Source organism: Capra hircus, chromosome 2 (genome assembly GCF_001704415.2).
Source record: "Capra hircus breed San Clemente chromosome 2, ASM170441v1, whole genome shotgun sequence".
In the NCBI taxonomy this organism is placed as follows: Eukaryota; Metazoa; Chordata; class Mammalia; order Artiodactyla; family Bovidae; genus Capra; species Capra hircus.
Window position 1 is genome coordinate 64117129 of NC_030809.1, and position 19423 is coordinate 64136551.

At 43.2% G+C, this 19423-nt stretch overlaps 1 protein-coding gene across 6 annotated transcripts in view; it reads right to left on the reverse strand.

The window, feature by feature from the left end:
* The window catches only part of RALB (RAS like proto-oncogene B), a 75438-nt gene continuing 60093 nt past the window's right edge, over positions 4079-19423 (reverse strand). For 5 of the 6 annotated variants that reach the window (XM_018061702.1, XM_018061688.1, XM_018061679.1 and 2 more), the window contains 3 exons: positions 14189-14397; positions 9777-9954; positions 4079-5845 (listed from right to left, as the gene is read on the reverse strand). In XM_018061702.1, coding sequence (XP_017917191.1) covers positions 5726-5845; positions 9777-9954; positions 14189-14397 — 507 coding nt within the window. In that variant the 3' untranslated portion in view covers positions 4079-5725. The remainder of the gene's footprint in view (positions 5846-9776; positions 9955-14188; positions 14398-19423) is intronic. The other variant, XM_018061696.1, reaches the window with a different exon arrangement.

Below are 19423 nucleotides of genomic sequence, written 5' to 3' on the forward strand. Positions count from 1 at the left end.
GCGTTTAGTTGTTCATATTATTCTTTTATTTTTTTGTATTTACATTATCAGTTGGTATTACTCATTTTTCATTTATTTTGTTTACTTGGGTTCTCTCTCTTTTCTTCTTGGTGAACCTGGCCAGAGGTTTGTCTATTTTGTTTACCCTATCAAAGAACCAGCTCTTGGTTGTTTTATTGGATTTTTTCTTTTGTTTTCAAAATCTCTATGCATTTCCTCTCTGATCTTGGTTTTTCCCTTCCTTCTGCTGACTTCTAAGTTCTGTTTGTTCTCCATTTTCTAATTCTTTTAGGTGGGAGGTAAGGTTAAGGTTTTTCTTGTTTCTTAGAGAAGGCTTATTTGGTCCCATAGATTTTGCATGGTTGTTTTCATTGTCTCAAGGCATTTTTAATTTCCTCTTTGATTTTCTCATCAATGCACTGGTTTTCCTAGTAGCATGTTTAGTCTCTTGTAGTCATTTCTTCTCATTTCTTTTTCTGAGGTTGATTTATCATTTCCCCATTGTGGTCATAAAATATATTTGAATTAATTTCTACATGGTGCCCTAGTATGTAGTCAATTCTAGAGAATTTCCCATGTGCACTTGAAAAGTATATATTTTTCTTTTGGGTGTAATGTCCTAAAAAATGTAAAAAATCTACCTGTTCTAGTGTGTCATTTTGGGTCTCTGTTGCCTTGTTGATATTCTGTCTAGAAGGTCTCTCCACTGGTATGAGTGGGATGTAGCAGTCTGTTACTGTATTCCTGCCAGTTTCTTCCTTTATGTCAGCATTTGTTTTATGTCTTTGGGTGCTCCTATATTGGGCGTGTGTATACTGACACACATAATACCCTCTTCTTGTATCGATCTTTTTATCATTATGTAGTTTCCTTCTTCATGGCATCTGTGTTAGTCTGTTTTGTCTGATACGAGTGTGTGACCCTGCTTTCTTGTCATTTCCCTTTGCATGAGCATCCTTTTCCCACCCCCTCACTTTCAGTGTCTTTTGCCCTAAAGTGAATCTCTTGTAGGCAGCATGTTGTAGACTCTTCCGTTGACATTTAAGGTAATTATTGATAAATATATTGTTTATTGCCATTTCAACCTTGTTTTCCAATTGATTCTATATTTCTTCTTTGTTCCTTTTTTCCTTTTGTGGTTTGATGTCATACTATGTTTGTATGTTTTTTATATTATGTTTGTGTTCTTCTTGGTGTTTGTCAATCGATTATATGTTTTTCATTTGGGGTTATGCTGTCTTTCGGGCATGTTAACTCCTTCCTATATCCGCTTGATTTAGATTGATAGTTGTATAGACTAAAACACATTCTTTTTAAAAATCTACAAATTTTCTTACTCTCCTCCTCCACATTTTATGATTTGATGTCTTCCCTTACATCTTCATATTTCTTTTTACTATTCATTGTGCTTATCATTGCTTTCACTAGAATTCTGATTTTTTCCTTTTAATCTGTATACTGGCTTTTTAAGTGATTTATTTTTCAATTGTGAGTTCCTCTTTCCTATAGCTTCTTGCATCTTTTCTATTTAAAAAGACCTTCCAATATTTCCTTTAGGAATATTTTAATATTATTCTTTTTAGTTTTTGCCTTCTGAGTTCTTTCTCTCTTCTTCCAAATGATAATCTTGCTGGGTAGAGTATCCTAGGCTGCACATTTTTCTATTTCAAGACTTTGAATATATTTTGCAATTCCCTCTTTGCAACATTTCTGAGGCGAAATCAGCTGACAGCCTTATGGGCACTTCCTGGTAATTAACCGTTTGTTTTTCTTTTGCTTCCTTTAGAATCCATTTTAATTATAATCTGTCTTGGTGTAGGCATGTTTGGGTTCATCTTGTTTGGGGCCCTCTGTGCTTTGCAGGTTCAATCCCTGGGTTGGGAAGATGCCCTGGAGAAGAGAATGGCAACTTACTCCAGTATTCTTGTTTGGAGAATTCCACTGACAGAGGAGCCTGGCAGACTACAGTCAATGGGGTCACAAAGACAACTAAGCAACTGAGCACAGACAGACTGCTTTCTGTACCTGGATATCTGTTTCCTTCTTTAGGTCTGGGAAGTTTTCAGCCATAGTTTCTTTAAAAACATTCCTATCCCCTTTTTCTCCTTCTGGAGTCCATAATACACATATATTGGCACATAGGTCTCTTATATTAATTTTTTAAGATTGGCTTTCTGTCTGCTGTTATGATTGGGTAATTTCTATTATTCTTTCAGATCACTTATTCCTTTTCTGCATTATTCAATCTGCTCTTCATAGCCTTTAGCTCAGTTTTCATTTCAGTAAATTTCTAGTTTTTCTTGACTCCCCCGTGTAGTTTCTAGTTCTTTTTTTACAATAATATGCATTTCTATTGATTACCTTTCTTAATCCCTTCAGTATTTTCATTATCTTTTTTGAACTCAGTGTCCAACAGACTGAAGAGATGTTTCATTGTTTGTTTTTTCAGGTGCGTTTTCTTGATCTCTTATCTAGGAGTGTTTCATCTACTTCCCCATTTTACTTACATTTCTCTTACTCCATAAATTTAGGAGAAGCAGTTACCTACCATGGTCTTGGAAGGGTATTTGTATGCAGGGGAGTGCCTGTGTAGCTTGTGTGGGTTTAGCATTTTTGGCACCAAGGCTGGTTTTAGTGTGAATGCCTGCCACCTGTTAGAAGGTATGACACTCGTGGTTAGCAGGGCCTTCTCTTTGCTCTGTGGTTGTCACAGCCCTGTCAGTGGGAGGATCTGCTTCTACCGTCTAGTTGTTGGAACAGAAGCCCCCAGACTGGTTTCTGAGCTGTGATGGGAGGTGGGTGGGACTGGAGAGCTCCCACTGGGAGAGGAGCCACTGAGTATCCCTCCACTGGAGCTGCTCGCCTGCGAGTGTCCTGGGTGTCACCTTTCACGTGCTGTGCAGGCTCACAAGGTACACTGTTATTGGTGCTGCTCTGAGTCCCACCTCAACTCTGGGTACTTCCCCACTGTTAATACTTATCCATGGTTAAGCTTCTATAGTATTATAATACCGTGTTTAGACCAATAGAGGGGAATTTTATATTGCAATGTAAATTTACATATCCTTTTCACCTAATCTAAAGCATCCTTTTCCCCGCATGTATTCATGTCATTGAAATCAGGATGGATTCACACGATTGGCAGGCTTTCTTCTTAGTGGCACATAGATAATGGTGATGTCTTAAAATCAGTCGTATATGATATCTGATGAACTAGGACACTTGTAGGAAATTGATATGTGTGGGTATTTTTCCTCTACACCACTTTATGGAGCTATAGCCTGTTACACCTTTTTCTGCTACTCTGCCACTCATTACACTGTGGCCATCTGCTGGTCTTTGGGGCTTCTTCCTGAGTACCTTATGACCTCTGGACCAGCTGCATCCGAGCTTCAGGGCCTAAGTGGCTCATCTGGGTCTCTTAATGAATGTAGTGACATTGCACAAACTTGTTGACCATCCCAACTGAAATCAGCTCTATGCCCCAGAAACATTTCTTTTTACCCAGTTTTATGGTCATCAGAGCTATGATAGTTTCACTTATTTGTTTCTTTCCTCACTAAAGCATAAGCTTCAGGAGAATCAAGCTCTGGCCTATCTTGTTCAGCACAGTATCTCAGCACCTGGGGACAGAGCCTGACACCAAGTAGTTGCTCAGATATGTCTAGAAGGAAGATTGCAGGAAAATGAGGTTAGGCTATGGATACAGTATCTAGTCGTTTAGCAAGGTTTCAAATTTATAAATAACATTACTTATTTTTCTATGAGAATCTCATCTACAAAAATTATTGTGTTGGGAAGATCCATTTCTGACCGCTGTCCCACTAAACATAATTTCAGAAATATACTATTGGCATACACCAAGAATAATTTCCATAGGATGCAACAATTCATACCACATTTAATTAATTTGCACATTCCAAATCTTCCTACTCTCGACTGGAACTAATGTCAAAAGGTGGCAAACTATGATGAAAAGAAAAAGATGGTTTCAAAAAATTCAACAATGTGATTACCTTCAACTTTTTTAAATTTTAAGAAGTCATCTCTCCCAAAGGAAAGATTTAGTTAAAATTACTGTGTATATCAAAAAAATTATTTCCCACAGCACAATTCAAAACAATAATTGAAATAAAGTTTGTAGAACATCTAATAAGAAAAATAATGAATAATTTACAGTCAATTTGTTTAATACTTATATTTCACATGTATGACAAAAGGATAAAATAAAAAGGCTGCAATTCTGAAAAACTCTGAATTTCTGCTTTTTTTTTTAATTGAAAAAAGCCCATGATTCTTTGGGAGGTGATAACAAGGTTGTTTTCCAGTCAGATCATAATTTCTACAATTTCTGTAATAACCATATATTCCAAAGGTTCCCATTCTCCCCACCCCAATTCACTTTTGGCACCTATGTGAAATGTCACTTCTGAAAAATGGGGAAAAATATGCTGAGTACTAGGTTTTTATCATAGTCTTTTCCTGATGAAAAACTTTCTGATTGCTGAATTTAGAATACTGACACAAAAAAGACGAATGATACGTCATCCATAAAAATCTGTTTTTTTAACTAGATGGTTGACTCAAAAACAAATTTATATTAGATACAGCAACCAGCTCTCAGATGTGAAGGGGCACTGGCTTTTCTTATCCTGCTCCACTTCTTCTGATTTTAAATTCAGCATTTACTGAGCAATTGTATGAGAGGTAGCCAGGTGTGTGGCACAGCTCTGGCTTCAGGAGTTCAGAACACAGTTTTAACTCATCACGTACTTCAGAAGAACTGAGGATACACTGAAAGAAAACAAGAGAAAAGGTCCTCTCAGCCTCTGCAGCAAGGAGATGGTCAGGATGGAGTGTGCTGGTTATGGGTAGAGGAGTAGGGGCAGGACCTCACAACTGGCAATGAGGAGAGGCTTTGGCCAAAGGATTTTTTTTTTTTAATTCTTATTAGAAAAGTATCCTTTATAAAGTATATTGATCTTATATCTTCATTTATTATAAAGTATTGTGATCTTGAATCTTCCTTTATTAAAAAGAAGCTCCTTCACAAAATCCAGGATGCTGCAGAAGAGTAACCAGCACCGCCTGTGACTGGCTGATACTCAACTCTGAAGAATGCAACTTTCATATGGAGAAGGATTTCTGAGCTTGATATTGACCTGCTTGGCCCAACTCAAAAATTTCTTTTTTTTTAGCTCTGCTTCCAGTCTGCAGGGTATGGCCAAAAGACTTATCCAAAAAGTCTCTGAATTTTCCAGCATGATTAGAACCTAATGGGTGTTTCTGAGAACTACTGTGGAGCTGACAAGAGGAGGGGGAGTCTCACCCCACTCCTTGCCTCTCAAGAGCTAATAAAATAAGACATTTTTATTTCAAAGCAGGAGATACCAATGTTATCAAACTGGGGGAAAAAAAGAAGAAACAAGGACAGTCTTTTTAACTACACTTGGCTAACCCCTGCACTACATTCATGGTTAACTTTAGGAAGGAAAAGAGAGATCAATCTCTGCAACCTCCTGACAAAGGAGCTGTCCCACAGCAGGGTCAAGGACTTATTTCTCCTGCCAGCCAACGATTCACAGATATTTTCCCCCATTTACAGAAGTGTGTGTGAAGGAGGTTGGGGAGCACAGGAACAGGCTGAGAGGTCAACAGAAGTCTTGTCTCAAGGAACCTGCCCTCGGTCCTCAGTGGCGACCCACTTGGTCCAGCACCTGGGCCTTCACAGCAAGCAACACCTTTCTTTAAAACTTTTCTTGTTCTTGCTGCTTTTCTTGCCATTCTTATCTTTGTTTTCTGATGTCTTCTTTGTCCTGATCTCTCTCATGAGGTCAAAGAACACCTGGGGTGGGGAGGAAAAGTCGTTCCATGATGTAATGAAGCAGACCGAGCAGGGTATGTGACTACATTTCAAAGCATCAAGCCAAACATATTCTTAGGAACCACGGGCCACCAAAGACAAAAGGTTTAAAGAAAAGGAAAACAATTAACATTAAAAGCATTTTCTGGCTCTACAAAGGAGATCTCTCTGCTCATCACATGGACAGAAGCATCACGCTGTTCTTGCATCCAGTGGCTTATTGCAGAATGATAAAAGCTGTTCTCAGGAGAAGTATGATGAGGGATAAAACATCACCGGACAGAGCCAGAGCAGTTTGTGAAACTTACAGACACTGAGAATGATAACAGTTATCAAACTTCCCAGTACCTCCCAAGCACCAGGAGACGGAAAGAAGGCGTGAATACCCACTCCTGAAACAATGAACCCTAAGGGCAGGAACAGTGGAAACAGTGTCAGACTTTATTTTTGGGGGCTCCAAAATCACTGCAGATGGTGACTGCAGCCATGAAATTAAAAGACACTTACTCCTTGGAAGAAAAGTTATGACCAACCTAGATAGCATATTCAAAACCAGAGACATTACTTTGCCGACTAAGGTCCATCTAGTCAAGGCTATGGTTTTTCTGTGGTCATGTATGGATATGAGAGTTGGACTGTGAAGAAGGCTGAGTGCTGAAGAATTGATGCTTTTGAACTGTGGTGTTGGAGAAGACTCTTGAGGGTCCCTTGAACTGCAAGGAGATCCAACTAGTCCATTCTGAAGGATCAGCCCTGGGATTTCTTTGGAAGGAATGATGCTCAAGCTGAAACTCCAGGACTTTGGCCACCTGATGCGAAGAGTTGACTCATTGGAAAAGACTCTGATGCTGGGAGGGATTGGGGGCAGGAGGAGAAGGGGACAACAGAGGATGAGATGGCTGGATGGCATCACTGACTCAATGGATGTGAGTCTGAGTGAACTCCGGGAGTTGGTGATGGACAGGGAGGCCTGGCATACTGCGATTCATGGGGTCGCAAAGAGTCGGACATGACTGAGCAACTGAACTGAACTGAAGGGCAGGAACTTCATCACAAGCCCCAAGCAGCAGACTTGCGTTTTCAGGGGTCGGGGAGAAGCAGAAAGAGCAGTCTGTCCCCTCCTCCCCACACCTGCACCCCCACTTCCCGATGTCAGCTAAAGGGGCTTCATCAGGAACTGATGAGACCTGTTGTGAATGCTAGTGTGTTACTTAGATACGGATTGTCACTCATCACAAGGTTTTTGCCCTCTGCTCCCAGCAGCCATGCCTGGGTATTGATTATACACCTCCTACAAAGAAATGTTCGTGATTTCTCATGGAGAAGATGGCAAGTGTGAGACTGAGAGCAGGCTTTCACCTTTGGACACTTGCACAGAACAACAGGCTCCTGTTACTTTCCTAGGGAAAGTGAGATCAAGCTTTCTGAGTGAGGGCTCCACAGGCACTCACCACCAGCTCAGGGTTCAGTGAAGGATCCCACAAACTGGATCAGGCTAACCTAAGTATCCCTTCCTTCCCTTCAGTCTCTCAGGAAAGCACACCCCCTGCTCTGCCCAATAGTGGCTGAAGTGTCAGTCACTAAGTCTTGTCTGACTCTTTGCTACCCCATGGACTGTAGCCTGCCAGGCTCCTCTGTCCATGGGATTCTCCAGGCAAGAATACTGAAGTGGGTAGCCATCTCCTTCTCCAGGGCAATCTTCCCAACCCAGGGGTCAAACCCAGGTCTTCTGCACTGCAGGTGGATTCTTTACCAGGGAAGCCCAATAGTGACTAAGACAGCTTCAAATATCACAGGTTTTTCTAACAGCAAAAGGCAGAAGGGGGAAGGGTGCATGTCCAGTGTCAAATGTTGACATAGCTGTTCACTGGCCAGTCTTATCAACAATCCCCTTTCCTGTGAACTGTTGACAAGTGAGTACAATGCTGCCTGTTGGTCATCAGTTTCTGCTGGTTCCTGTTTGGCAGGTCCAGCAGGTCAGGGCAGGAAGGGGAGATGACAAGCCACTCTGTGACAGCCCCTACAGACCACGCCCACAGTTCCATGCCTGGCAAGTCATCCTGATTTTTTTTAAATGAATTATGTGACTGGATTTCCTGTGTGTTGTAATTCTATGGCTAGAAAACTATTTGATAAAAATGGAAAGATCTGGAAACACAAAAGAATCAACATAAGAGCTAACAAAGAAAAAGGAGCTGCCAAAGGAACCTGCTTCACACTCCAGACACAACTAAACAGATTTATGTTGCTGGAGAGGCTTCTAGAGTGAACCCCTTCTGACACCAACATCCTAAATCTTCCAGCATCACTGGCTACAGTAGGGCTTGGTATCAGATATCTTGCTCTTCAGGAAAGAAGCAAAGGAGAAGTGAGAAGGAAGTGGGGGGATTCAGATGCTGTGCAGATGGAGCAGACGTGTCCACTACTTGGCTGCAAAGTGATATGCGCAGGTTTTACGGGAGCCAGGTCATGACGTCAGAGCTAAGGAACAGGGTGACGGCAGAGAGAAAGTCTCAGCTTTAAATGCTCTGGGGTAACCACTGTGAACTTTTAAAAACAAAAACAAAAACACATTATTGACAATACTAAAGTGGGTAGCCATCTCCTTCTCCAGGGCCATCTTCCCAACCCAGGGGTCAAACCCAGGTCTCCTGCACTGCAGGTGGATTCTTTACCAGGGAAGCCCAATAGTGACTGAGACAGCTTCAAATATCGCTGATTTTTCTTTGTAGAAACTAACGCCTGTTGCTGTAATATGTCTCTAGTCAATAACGTGATAAAGGGCTTCCCTTGTGGCTCAGTGGTAAAGAATCTACCTCCCAATGCAGAAGACATGGGTTCAATCCCTGATCCGGGAAGATCCCATATGCCAAAGAGCAACTGAGCCTGTGTGCACCACAGCCATTGAGCCTATGCCCTATAACCTGGGAACCGCAACTATTAAGCCCACATGCCGTAGAGCCCATGCACAGCAATGAAGAGTAGCCCCCACTCCTTGCATCTAGAGAGAAGCCCACACAGCAGTGAAGACCCAGCATGGCCAAAAAAATACAGTATTTTAAAGGCCTTGCATCGCTGCAAGGTGGGTTTCAACTGTTGGTGTTTATTGTTGTCAAGGTCATCCTTTCCTTAGCTACAGGTATTTGAATGAGAAAGTACTCTGGGGCTGAGGAAGAGAGAAGAGCTCCCTAGAGTGCCAATTCCTGGGAGAAACTATGATGCAGGGACTAAGTTATAAAGACAGGACTCCTGGGCTCTGCAGGGGGACAGGAAGGTGAAAAGAACAAATCTACCCAATTTGTGAAAGTGAAAAGTGAAAGTCACTCGGTCATGTCCAATTCTTTGCAAACCCATGGACTGTACGGTCCATGGAATTCTCCAGGCCAGAATACTGGAGTGGGTAGCCTTTCCCTTCTCCAAGGCATCTTCCCAACCCAGGGATCAAACCCAGGTATCCCGCATTGTAGGCGGGTTCTTTATCTATCAGCTGAGGCATAAGGAAAGCCCAAGAATACTGGAGTGGGTAGCCTATCCCTTCTCCAGCAGATCTTCCCAGCCCAGGAACTGAACTGGGGTCTCCTGCATTGCAGGTGGATTCTTTACCAACTGAGCTATCAGGGAAGCCCACCCAATCCATCAATGAGCGCAAAACCAAGAGGACCCCTGGTACAGCCAGCCCTGCCCCCAGAGGATACAGGCCACAGAGCGTGCAAGGACATGGCCTCCACAGCCACGGCCTCACCCGCTGGGCTTCCATTTGGCCAAAGGCATGCACCTAACAAAGGCTGGTGTGTGGGTCGGACCATCCCTGTGCTGCTCGTCCTGATGCTAGGATCCATTCCCAACCCTGCCACCCCGGTCTCCCCAGAGCAGCTTCCCCAGGGCAGCAGGTGGCGGGCAGGGGCCGACCCACCTTGTCCACATTGGCCCGTGTCTTGGCCGAGGTCTCCACGTACTGCACGCCCCACTCCTCGGCCTTGGCCCTGGCCTCCTCCACTAGCACCTGCCTCCGTTCCTCCAGGTCAGATTTGTTCCCCACGACGAGCAGTGGGATTTTATCTTCTTCAGCTTTAACGCGGAGGATCTGTTCCCTGTGGTGGTGGATCAAGAAGAAAGCAGCTAAGAAGGCTGGATGAGAAGCCCAGTTCTGCCAACCCATGCAAGACAGCGGGCATGGCGGTGGGAGCTGCCACTTACAGCCCCGCCTGAGGAAGCACCCCCTTCATCCTGTGGTTAACTGGAGTTCCTCAAGTCTGGTTTCAGTTTGCTGCACTAGAGTTACTAGGGGTGTGCATTACAAATGCAGGTTCCTGGGCCCATAAGTAAATGTCTGGGTAGAAGACTAGGATTTTGCACTTCAACAGCATCCCCAGTTTACGCTTTGCAAAAACAAAACAAAAAAAGGGAAAACTTGGGACCCTCTGGGATAGAAATCCGATAAAAGAAATATCTTCATATACAAAATGTTTAATAATTACGTTGGGAGAAAAAAAAGTAATTTCTTTGTAAGAATATAGAAAGTTCAAGTGGTAAGTTGTAAAGAGTCATGTCTCTGTGATCCCATGGACTGCTGCTCTCCAGGCTCCTCTGTCCATGGGATTCTCCAAGCAAGAATACTGGAGTCGATAGTCATTTCCTTCTCCAGGGGATCTTCCCAACCCAGTTGAAATTCCCTTAATTCCAACCCAGGGATCGAACCCGGGTCTCCTGTATTGCAGGCAGATTCACTGCTGTCTGAGCCACAGGAATACAGAAGGGAATAGCCTATTAGCAGACCATGAAATCAGTGTGGCAAGTACGACTGGTAATTCTTTTTATCTCAGCGAAATAGAATATTAGAGAAAAGCAAAGAAACACCAGAGAGATGCTCAAGTATTAACAGAAAGTATGGTTTGTAAAACTCTTGCTTCAATCCTAATCTGCATGTGTGGGCCTCCTGCCCTTCCCCCTCGTTCTGTGAGGCAGGAACCCTACTTCAACGTGCGTAATTTTTCTACTACAAAGTGGTGGGAGAAAATGAGATACTCCAAGGCCTACGGAAAGGTTCTTCAAAAACATCTTCTCTAAAGTAACTGTTACCTGTATGTAGCACATCAGACTTGATCGCTACTAAAAATAACCAGTTTTCTAAATTTTTTTTAAACCACATATTTAAAAAAAAGTAAATATTTCACTTCCATTATTTTGATCCAGGGGGAACATGTCTACTTCTATAAAAGACCCCTTCAAAAACATTTTGTGGAGATCTGTATTGATTTTTATATAATATAGGGTGACATTTCATAATAATAAAAAATACTTAAATTCTTTTCCATACAGTCAATTTAAGTACCAGATATAACATTTTTTTTGTTGAAGCACAGTTGATTTACAGTGTTGTGTTACTTTTAATTGTATGACCAAGTGATTCAGCTGTATATATATTCCTTTTCATATTCTTTTCCTTTACAGGTTATTATAAAATGTTAAATACAGTTTCCTGTACTACACAGTAGATCCTTGTTGTTTAATTTATATACAGTAGTGTGGATTCCAAACTCCTAATATATATATCCTTCCCTTTAAGAAAAATGAAAAAGAAAAGAAATAAGCAGATGCTTGAGAATTGCCTCTAAGTAGTTTTGCCACATCCTGCATTGCACAGGGTCAAGGAGCACACTGTGTTTAGAAGTTATGTGGTCAGTCTACACAATGAACAATAAAAACTGCTTTCTGGCTCATCAGGCTTACAGAGGCGTGACTAATTATCTCATTGATAAACAAGCACCAAGTTCTGATGTAACAAAACTACTTCTCTAGTTTATGGATTATGTCCAGGAAAAGTTTCAAGGAAAAGATGGTATATTAATGTTTTACTTATGTTGGGGCTTTTCCATTTGGAAGATAAATGCAGAAGTGCTGTTTTTAAACTGCTAACAGGCGCGAAGGGCCTGAGTTTAACCATAAGGGCTCAGATAGCCCACACGCATCCTGTGCACCGTGGGAACCTGGGCAGCTCCAGGGCTTTTCTTTAACTGCCCAGAGTTCAAGCCACAAGCACTAACTTGTCCTTTCCCTTCTTTCCAAACAAAGCCTTTCTCCCAGGAGGAGGTGCCCGTGGTGACCTGGGGACAGGACATGGTGGCCCTGTTACTCTTGGAGGTGACCTCTACTGTCAGCACATCCTTTCTTGGGGAGTCTTGGGGCCGATGGGAAAGCAAAGACTCAGGATGGGGCGAGAGACAAGCTGGTGCGTGCGCTGCCCCGCTCTGCCTCGAGGAGGCATCGCAGCAAGACTGTGCGGATGCAGGCCTAGCTATGAACATGGGAGCTACTTTCGGAAACCTCTGGCTACGTCAGAAAGAGCTCCAAATTAACAGGATTTCTCCCCGGGAATCCTAGCCATTTAAGTGCTCACAACACGCACACCTTGGTTGCCGAGAACTGTTGATATTCACCCTCAGGAGACTAGAGACCAGGAAGATGACAAGTGAGGCTCTACCTGCCCCCCTTCCCCTTGCTCTGCCAGGGTCCCCAAGGCCTCCCTCCCAGCTCACACTGATGCTCATTCCACACCTTGAGGGGATTTTTGGCTTCCTCCATTTCCTCTTTGGCTGATGGCCTTCATTTCTGACCAGAACTTGCTAAAGAGTGAAAAAACAAATCACTATTTTCTTTTTCCCTTCTAGATTTGGTTCTTAGAATAAAAATTCATCTGAGAATCCCCTGGCCATCCAGTGGTTAGGACTTGGCCCTCTAATTGCCAAGGGACTGTGGGTTCAGTCCCTGGCCAGGGAACTAAGATATCCTGCAAGCCATGCCTAGCAACCAAAAATATGAACAGTCATCTGGAGAGGTCTGCTTCCAAGGAGGGGGATGAAAAACCACAGCTGTGTAAAAGATGGCAAGGGGATGGGGCAGAGAGAGATCTTACCTGCTAGAATCCCTGGAGCACTGAGCCCGAACACTCACTATTTCTTTATAGCAATGAATTTCACAATTTCAAATAAGTGATGGCAGTGAACACTCGCCAGGTGCCCATATGGTGAGAAGATACGGGCCACCACACAGTGATGGTTCCACTTGGGAAATATAGCCTAACACAGCATTCCATTTCATCAGTAAGAGATTTTCAGGACAAGAAACAGAACACTAAGTACACTTGTCCTGGATCCACAAGACTGTGACAGGGCAGGGACTCGGACCAGGCTGTGTGTGACCCACGGCTGGCGCTTCCCGCTCCATGGGTCACGTGTCCCCTGGGAGCAGCACTGGGACCCGGCTGTGTGTGACCGGAAGCCGGCACTTCCCGCTCCGTGGGTCACGTGTCCCCTGGGAGCGCACTGGGACCGGCGGGGCGGCCCCCCCCCCCCCCCTGGAGCGCACTGGACCCGGCTGTGTGTGACCGGAAGCCGGCACTTCCCGCTCCGTGGGTCACGTGTCCCCTGGGAGCGCACTGGGACCCGGCTGTGTGTGACCGGAAGCCGGCGCTTCCCGCTCTATGGGTCACGTGTCCCCTGGGAGCAGCACTGGGACCTGGCTGTGTGTGACCTACGGCCGGCGCTTCCCGCTCCGTGGGTTACGTGTCCCCTGGGAGCAGCACTGGGACCTGGCTGTGTGTGACCGGAAGCCGGCGCTTCCCGCTCCATGGGTCACTTGTCCCCTGGGAGCAGCACTGGGACCTGGCTGTGTGTGACCTACAGCCGGCGCTTCCCGCTCCGTGGGTCACTTGTCCCCTGGGAGCAGCACTGGGACCTGGCTGTGTGTGACCTACGGCCGGCGCTTCCCGCTCCGTGGGTCACTTGTCCCCTGGGAGCAGCACTGGGACCTGGCTGTGTGTGACATACAGCCGGCGCTTCCCGCTCCGTGGGTTACGTGTCCCCTGGGAGCAGCACACAGTCACTCTGACCCTGGCGTCCATCTCCTGACATCAGAGGTCTCAGAAACCTCAAAGTAGAGCAGAACTGTTCCCTTTTTAGCAAAATTATGAAAAGAGGTAAAGATCGTTAACTCTTACCAACCCCTGCCTCTCAGGATTTACATGAAAACAAAAACAACAGGTTCCTGACTATATGGAATGGCTTTGTCCTCTTTAGGGACAACAGATCCTTCATTAAGATCATTTATATTTGGAAATTATAAACCGAGGAAGCCCAAAGAGCGTGTAACAAACAATGAGCTATAATGTGCCAAGATCCATAAAGCCCCAGAAAGTTCTTTAGACAGATTTCTTCCTGATAAGAAGGCTCAACCCCGGAGGTGTATGCTTAACCCCAAACTCCTTCCAAGGCTGAGACACGACCGAGGGCACAGGGCTTGCTGGAGGCGATTTCTCGTCAAACGCACCTGAACTCGGCAGTTGCTGTGAATGACTCGTGCTCGGTGATGGAGAACACGAGCAGGAAACCCTCCCCGCTCCGGAAGTAGTTGTCACGGATGGCTGCATAGTCCTCCTGTCCCGCCGTGTCCAGGATGTCTATCTGCACTTCTTCCCCATCGAGGACCACTTTCTTCCTGTAACTGTCAGCCTTGGTAGGTTCGTAGTCCTCCACGAACTGAGCAAACAGACAACACAATCAGTAATTAACAAAGTTCTAAGAGAGAAGAAAAGCTGCCAAAAAAAAAAATTTCAGTATATGGGCACTTTGCTTGTTATCAACTGAGTACTGAGTGTGGATAGTTATCATACCATGTGTAAGGCATTATAAAATAAAAATAATCCCTTATGTAGTATTTCTGTTCTTTGCTCCTTTCAATTCTACCATTTAAAAATTTTGTTTAAAAACAGTAAGAGCAGATATTCCCATTTTACAGATGAGCACACCAAGCAGAGAGCAGAATGCTTGGCAATCTTCTTGTCAGTATACAATTATAATTAAACACTAGTGACAGTAAGAAATGGAAGCTCTTATTCATAATCAACAGAATTATAAAACTCATCTGAAAAGTAATTGGTCAAGAGGCACCAAGAGGCTTAAATAACTGTACAACAAGATAAACTCCAAATGGGTCAAGTTTAAACGTTAACAACAAAACACTCGAGAACTAGAAGAAAACATGGGTGAAATCCCTTTATTACCTTGAAGTGGGGAAGGCCTTTTTAACTATGACTCAAAATCCAGAAGCCATGTAAGAAAAAATTGATAAATTAGACTACATAAAAAAGTTTAAAACTTCTGTATGGCACAACACTATAAACAAAGACAAATGACAAACAGGGAAAAAGCATTTAAAACCACATCACAAAGAGCTATATATTAACTAGAAACAGGGAGAGACCAAGCTGACGGGGAAAAGTGGCAACAGACAAACAATACGCAAAAATAAACGTATATGATGCTAAACACAGGAAAAGATGTTCATACCCACTAATAAAATAAAAATGATAACTACATAGAGATACCATTTTTCACCTACCAGACTGGCAAAAAATCCCAAAGTCTGACAACATACTCTGGGGAAAAGTCCCTCTTGCACATTGCTAGTGGGAGGAGACAACAATATAGTCTGTATGGCGACAAATATGGCAACACCTAATCAAGCTAGAGAAGGTTCGTCCTCCTTCCAGGAATCTAATTTACAGACACACATACACAGGAACACACAAGGTTATTCACTGTGGTACCACACGTAACAACAAAAGGTTAAAAACCACCCCACTGCCCAGGCCAGGGATCTACATAATGGAATACTATGTAGCTACTAAAAAAACAGAGAAGAAACACCCTGGGAGGACAAAGCAAAATAAAAGCTGTTAAACAGGAAAACCGAAACAAACGAATGTAAATGAATATTAAATTGGTAATATAGCCCAGCAGAGAAATAAAGTAATTCAAGAGACTTTAAAACAGAATATCTGGATAGAATACATCCCACTAAAAGAGACTAAAGACAAAAAAATTTCAAAGAAATGTTAAACTTCCCTCAGTGGTTACCTTATTTAGTAATTATGACACAGAGCTATTTTCTTTATATTGCATCATTCATAAAATAAGTATTTTAATGTTATAAGTCAGGATATTCAGGGGATAATTTTAATGACAGCAATGTACTATTAAAATTGACTTCATGCTGGTATAACTGGATATCCACATGTGAAAAAATGAACTCGAGACCCTTATTTCACATCACATACAAAAATTAACTCAAAATAGAGTAAAGACTTAAATACAAGAGCTGAAAATATAAACTCTTAGAAGAAAACATTAGGTAGAAATCTCCATAACGTTGAATTTAGCAATGCCTTCTTAGATAGGACACTGAAAGCACAAGCAGCAAAAGGGAAAATAGATAAACTGGACTTTACCAAAATTTTTAAATTTTGTGCTTTGAAAGACACCACCAAAGTCAAAATACAACCCGCAGAATGGCAGAAAATATCTGTAAAGACTGTATCTAATAAGGAACTAGTATTCAGAATATATAAATAACTCTTAAACTCAATAAGAAAACAATTTTAAAGTTAAATACCGATTTTAAAATGGGCAAAGGAAGAAAAAACCAAATGAAATGAAAAAAAAAATAGACAAAGGATATGAACAGACATTATCCAAGGAAGATATACAAATGGCCAAAAAACACATGAAAAGATGCTCAGCCTGACTAGTCATTAGGAAAATACAAATCAAAACCATGAGCTACTACTCCATACCCACTAACACTTTGGCCACCTCATGGGAAGAGCTGACTCACTGGAAAGGACTCTGATGCTGGGAGGGATTGGGGGCAGGAGGAGAAAGGGTGAGGATGAGATGGCTGGATGGCATCACGGACTCGATGGACATGAGTTTGAGTGAACTCCGGGAGCTGGTGATGGACAGAGAGGCCTGGTGTGCTGTGATTTATGGCATCACAAAGGGTCGGACATGACTGAGCGACTGAAATGAAGATGCTATAATCAAAAAGATGGACAATAACAAGCATTGGTGGGAATATGGAGAAATTATAACCCTCATAAATTGTAAAATGGTGTGGCTGCTGCAAACAGTTTTGCAGTTCCCAAAAAGTTAAACAGAGTTACCATATAATCCAGCAAATTTCACACCAAGGTACACACCCAAGAGAATGTGAGGTGTCCACACAAAAACCTGTAGGTTAATGTTCACAGCAGCATTACCCATAATAGCCAAAGGTAGAAATAACCAAATATCAACTGACAAATGAATATATAAAATATGGCATATCCAGACAATGGAATATTATTCAGTTGTAAAAAGTAAGGAAATAGATTCATGCTACAACCTGGATGAACCCTGACAAATTTTGGTAGGTAAAATGAAGCTAGACACAAAAGATCATATATGAGTCTATTTACATGAAACGTGTAGAACAGACAAGTCTGTGGAAACAGAAAGCAGATTCATGGTGGCCAGGGCTGCGGGAGGGGGTGGAGGGTGACGGCCAGTGGGTATTAGATTTCTTTGAGGGGAATGGGAACTTTCTGGAATTACATAAGTGGTAATGGTTGCACAGTTTTGTAAATATACTTTAAAAACCACTGAATTGTACGCTTAAAAGGGTCAATTTTATGCTATGTGAATTATACTGCAATTTTTTAGAAAAGAAATGAAACACTGATACAACTGTAACACTGGATGAACATTCAAAAGGTGATGCTCCTTGAAAACAACAGCATAAAGGTCACATACTAACTCCATGTATATAGAATGTCCTGAACAGCACCTCCATAGAAACAGAAAGTAGCTGCCAGGCTCGGGGTGGGGGGCGATAATAAGGAATGGCTGCTACTGTGCAGGGGGCACTTTTTGAGGTGAAAAATATGTTCCACAATTACATCATGGTGATGGCTGCACACCCGTGTGAATACCCTAAAAATCACTCAGTGGTTCAGTTTAAAGGGTGAGTTTCATGGTACATGAATTCTTCATAAAGCTATAATTTTTAAAAACTTGAAAAATCGAATTGAGGGACTTCCCTGGCGGTCCAGCGGTTAAGAACCCTCCTGCCAACACAGAGGACACAGTTCGATCCCTGGCCCAGGAAGACCCTATATGCCGCAGAGCAACTAGGCTTGTGTGCCGCAACTACTGAGCCCAAGCTCTAGAGCCCACAGCCACAATGCAGACCCGAAGCAGCTGAATTACTGAGAAATGAAAATATCAACATGAACTGATGGACCCCTTTGCAGAACACTGAAAAAGAGCCTTGTGTTATCAATCAACAGCTATTAATCTAAATGATTTTAATTCTAAAAGTAAAGACACTAAAAGTTTTAGTATTAATTTCTCTTACACTCATATAACAATCTTAAAATAGAAAAAATATGAAAATTTGCCCATGCTTCATAGCAGTATCCTCCTGTTAACATCTTTCCAAAGAGACAAATATATGACTCCCTCAAAACAAACCACCCCAACACCCAGTGTGAACTTAACACCACTGTAAAGCACCTCAGCTGCTTATTTCTGAACTTTCAAGGATAAATGCAGCAGGAGTTCCACTGAGTCCTCTGACACTGGGGTCCACGTGTCCCCATGTGGCTGCATGGAGGCGCCTCAGTGCCAGGGAACAGTGCTCATTATGAGAACATGAGCTCAGAGCCTTGACACTGACATTTCTGTTAATAGGAGCCACCCTGCTGGTTTTGCCAGGCTGCTGGGGTTCTGTCTCAGATGCCAAGACACCAAGCCTAAGGCCAACCTCACACAGACCCTTCGTCCTGAGCCACAGCTCAGCTGACTACCAGCCACCGCCAGAAGTCTCAAAGCAGTTGCCACCAAACTCTCCCCATTGCCAACCTCACATATCAGCAAAGCAAATAGCTAAAAGTCTTCACATACATTAGGCTGAGGATTAAAAAGGTGGCTCAGTTGCAAAGAACCCGGCATCCAGGGCCCCTCAGTCACCCATGTGATAAAGGAACCTCCCCACACTGAGCTGTCTCTGGCCAGCAGCATGCCTGACAGCAGCATGGCCTGCTATTTAGGCTGGATGATTCCCCGTGTGGGGTCTCCTGTGTGTGTTTGGCAGCAGTCCCGCCCTCTACCCAGTGGGTGCAAACAGCTCCAGACACCGCCCATTATTCGGGGTTAGGAGGGGGGGCACAGAATCCCCTCCTTCATCTCCACTAATAGCTGCTCCTCTAACCCCTTCTCCTCAAGGAATCTTAATTCCTCTCCTCACCATCTCTTCTTCCCTAGCCTCTGTTACACAGGAAAAATAAGGAGTCTTTAGGAAGCAAATTACATTTTTAAGCAAAAACATAGACTTCCATAGCAGATCCTGAGATTTGCCTCTCTCATGCAAAAATGTTGTGGGTAAATTAAAGAGATTCTGCTAGATTTCCCTACGTTAGCCTCTAGTATATAATAAATAAAAGCAAGTGTCAGAAACAAAAGTATACAAATGCTGGAGAGGGTGTGGAGAAAAGAGAACCTTCCTACACTGTTGGCGCTGCTGCTGCTGCTAAGTCACTTCAGTCATGTCCAACTCTGTGCGACCCCATAGATAGGGGTCCACTGTCCCTAGGATTCTCCAGGCAAGAACACTGGAGTGGGTCGCCATTTCCTTCTCCGATGCATGAAAGTGAAAAGTGAAAGTGAAGTCGCTCAGTCGTGTCCG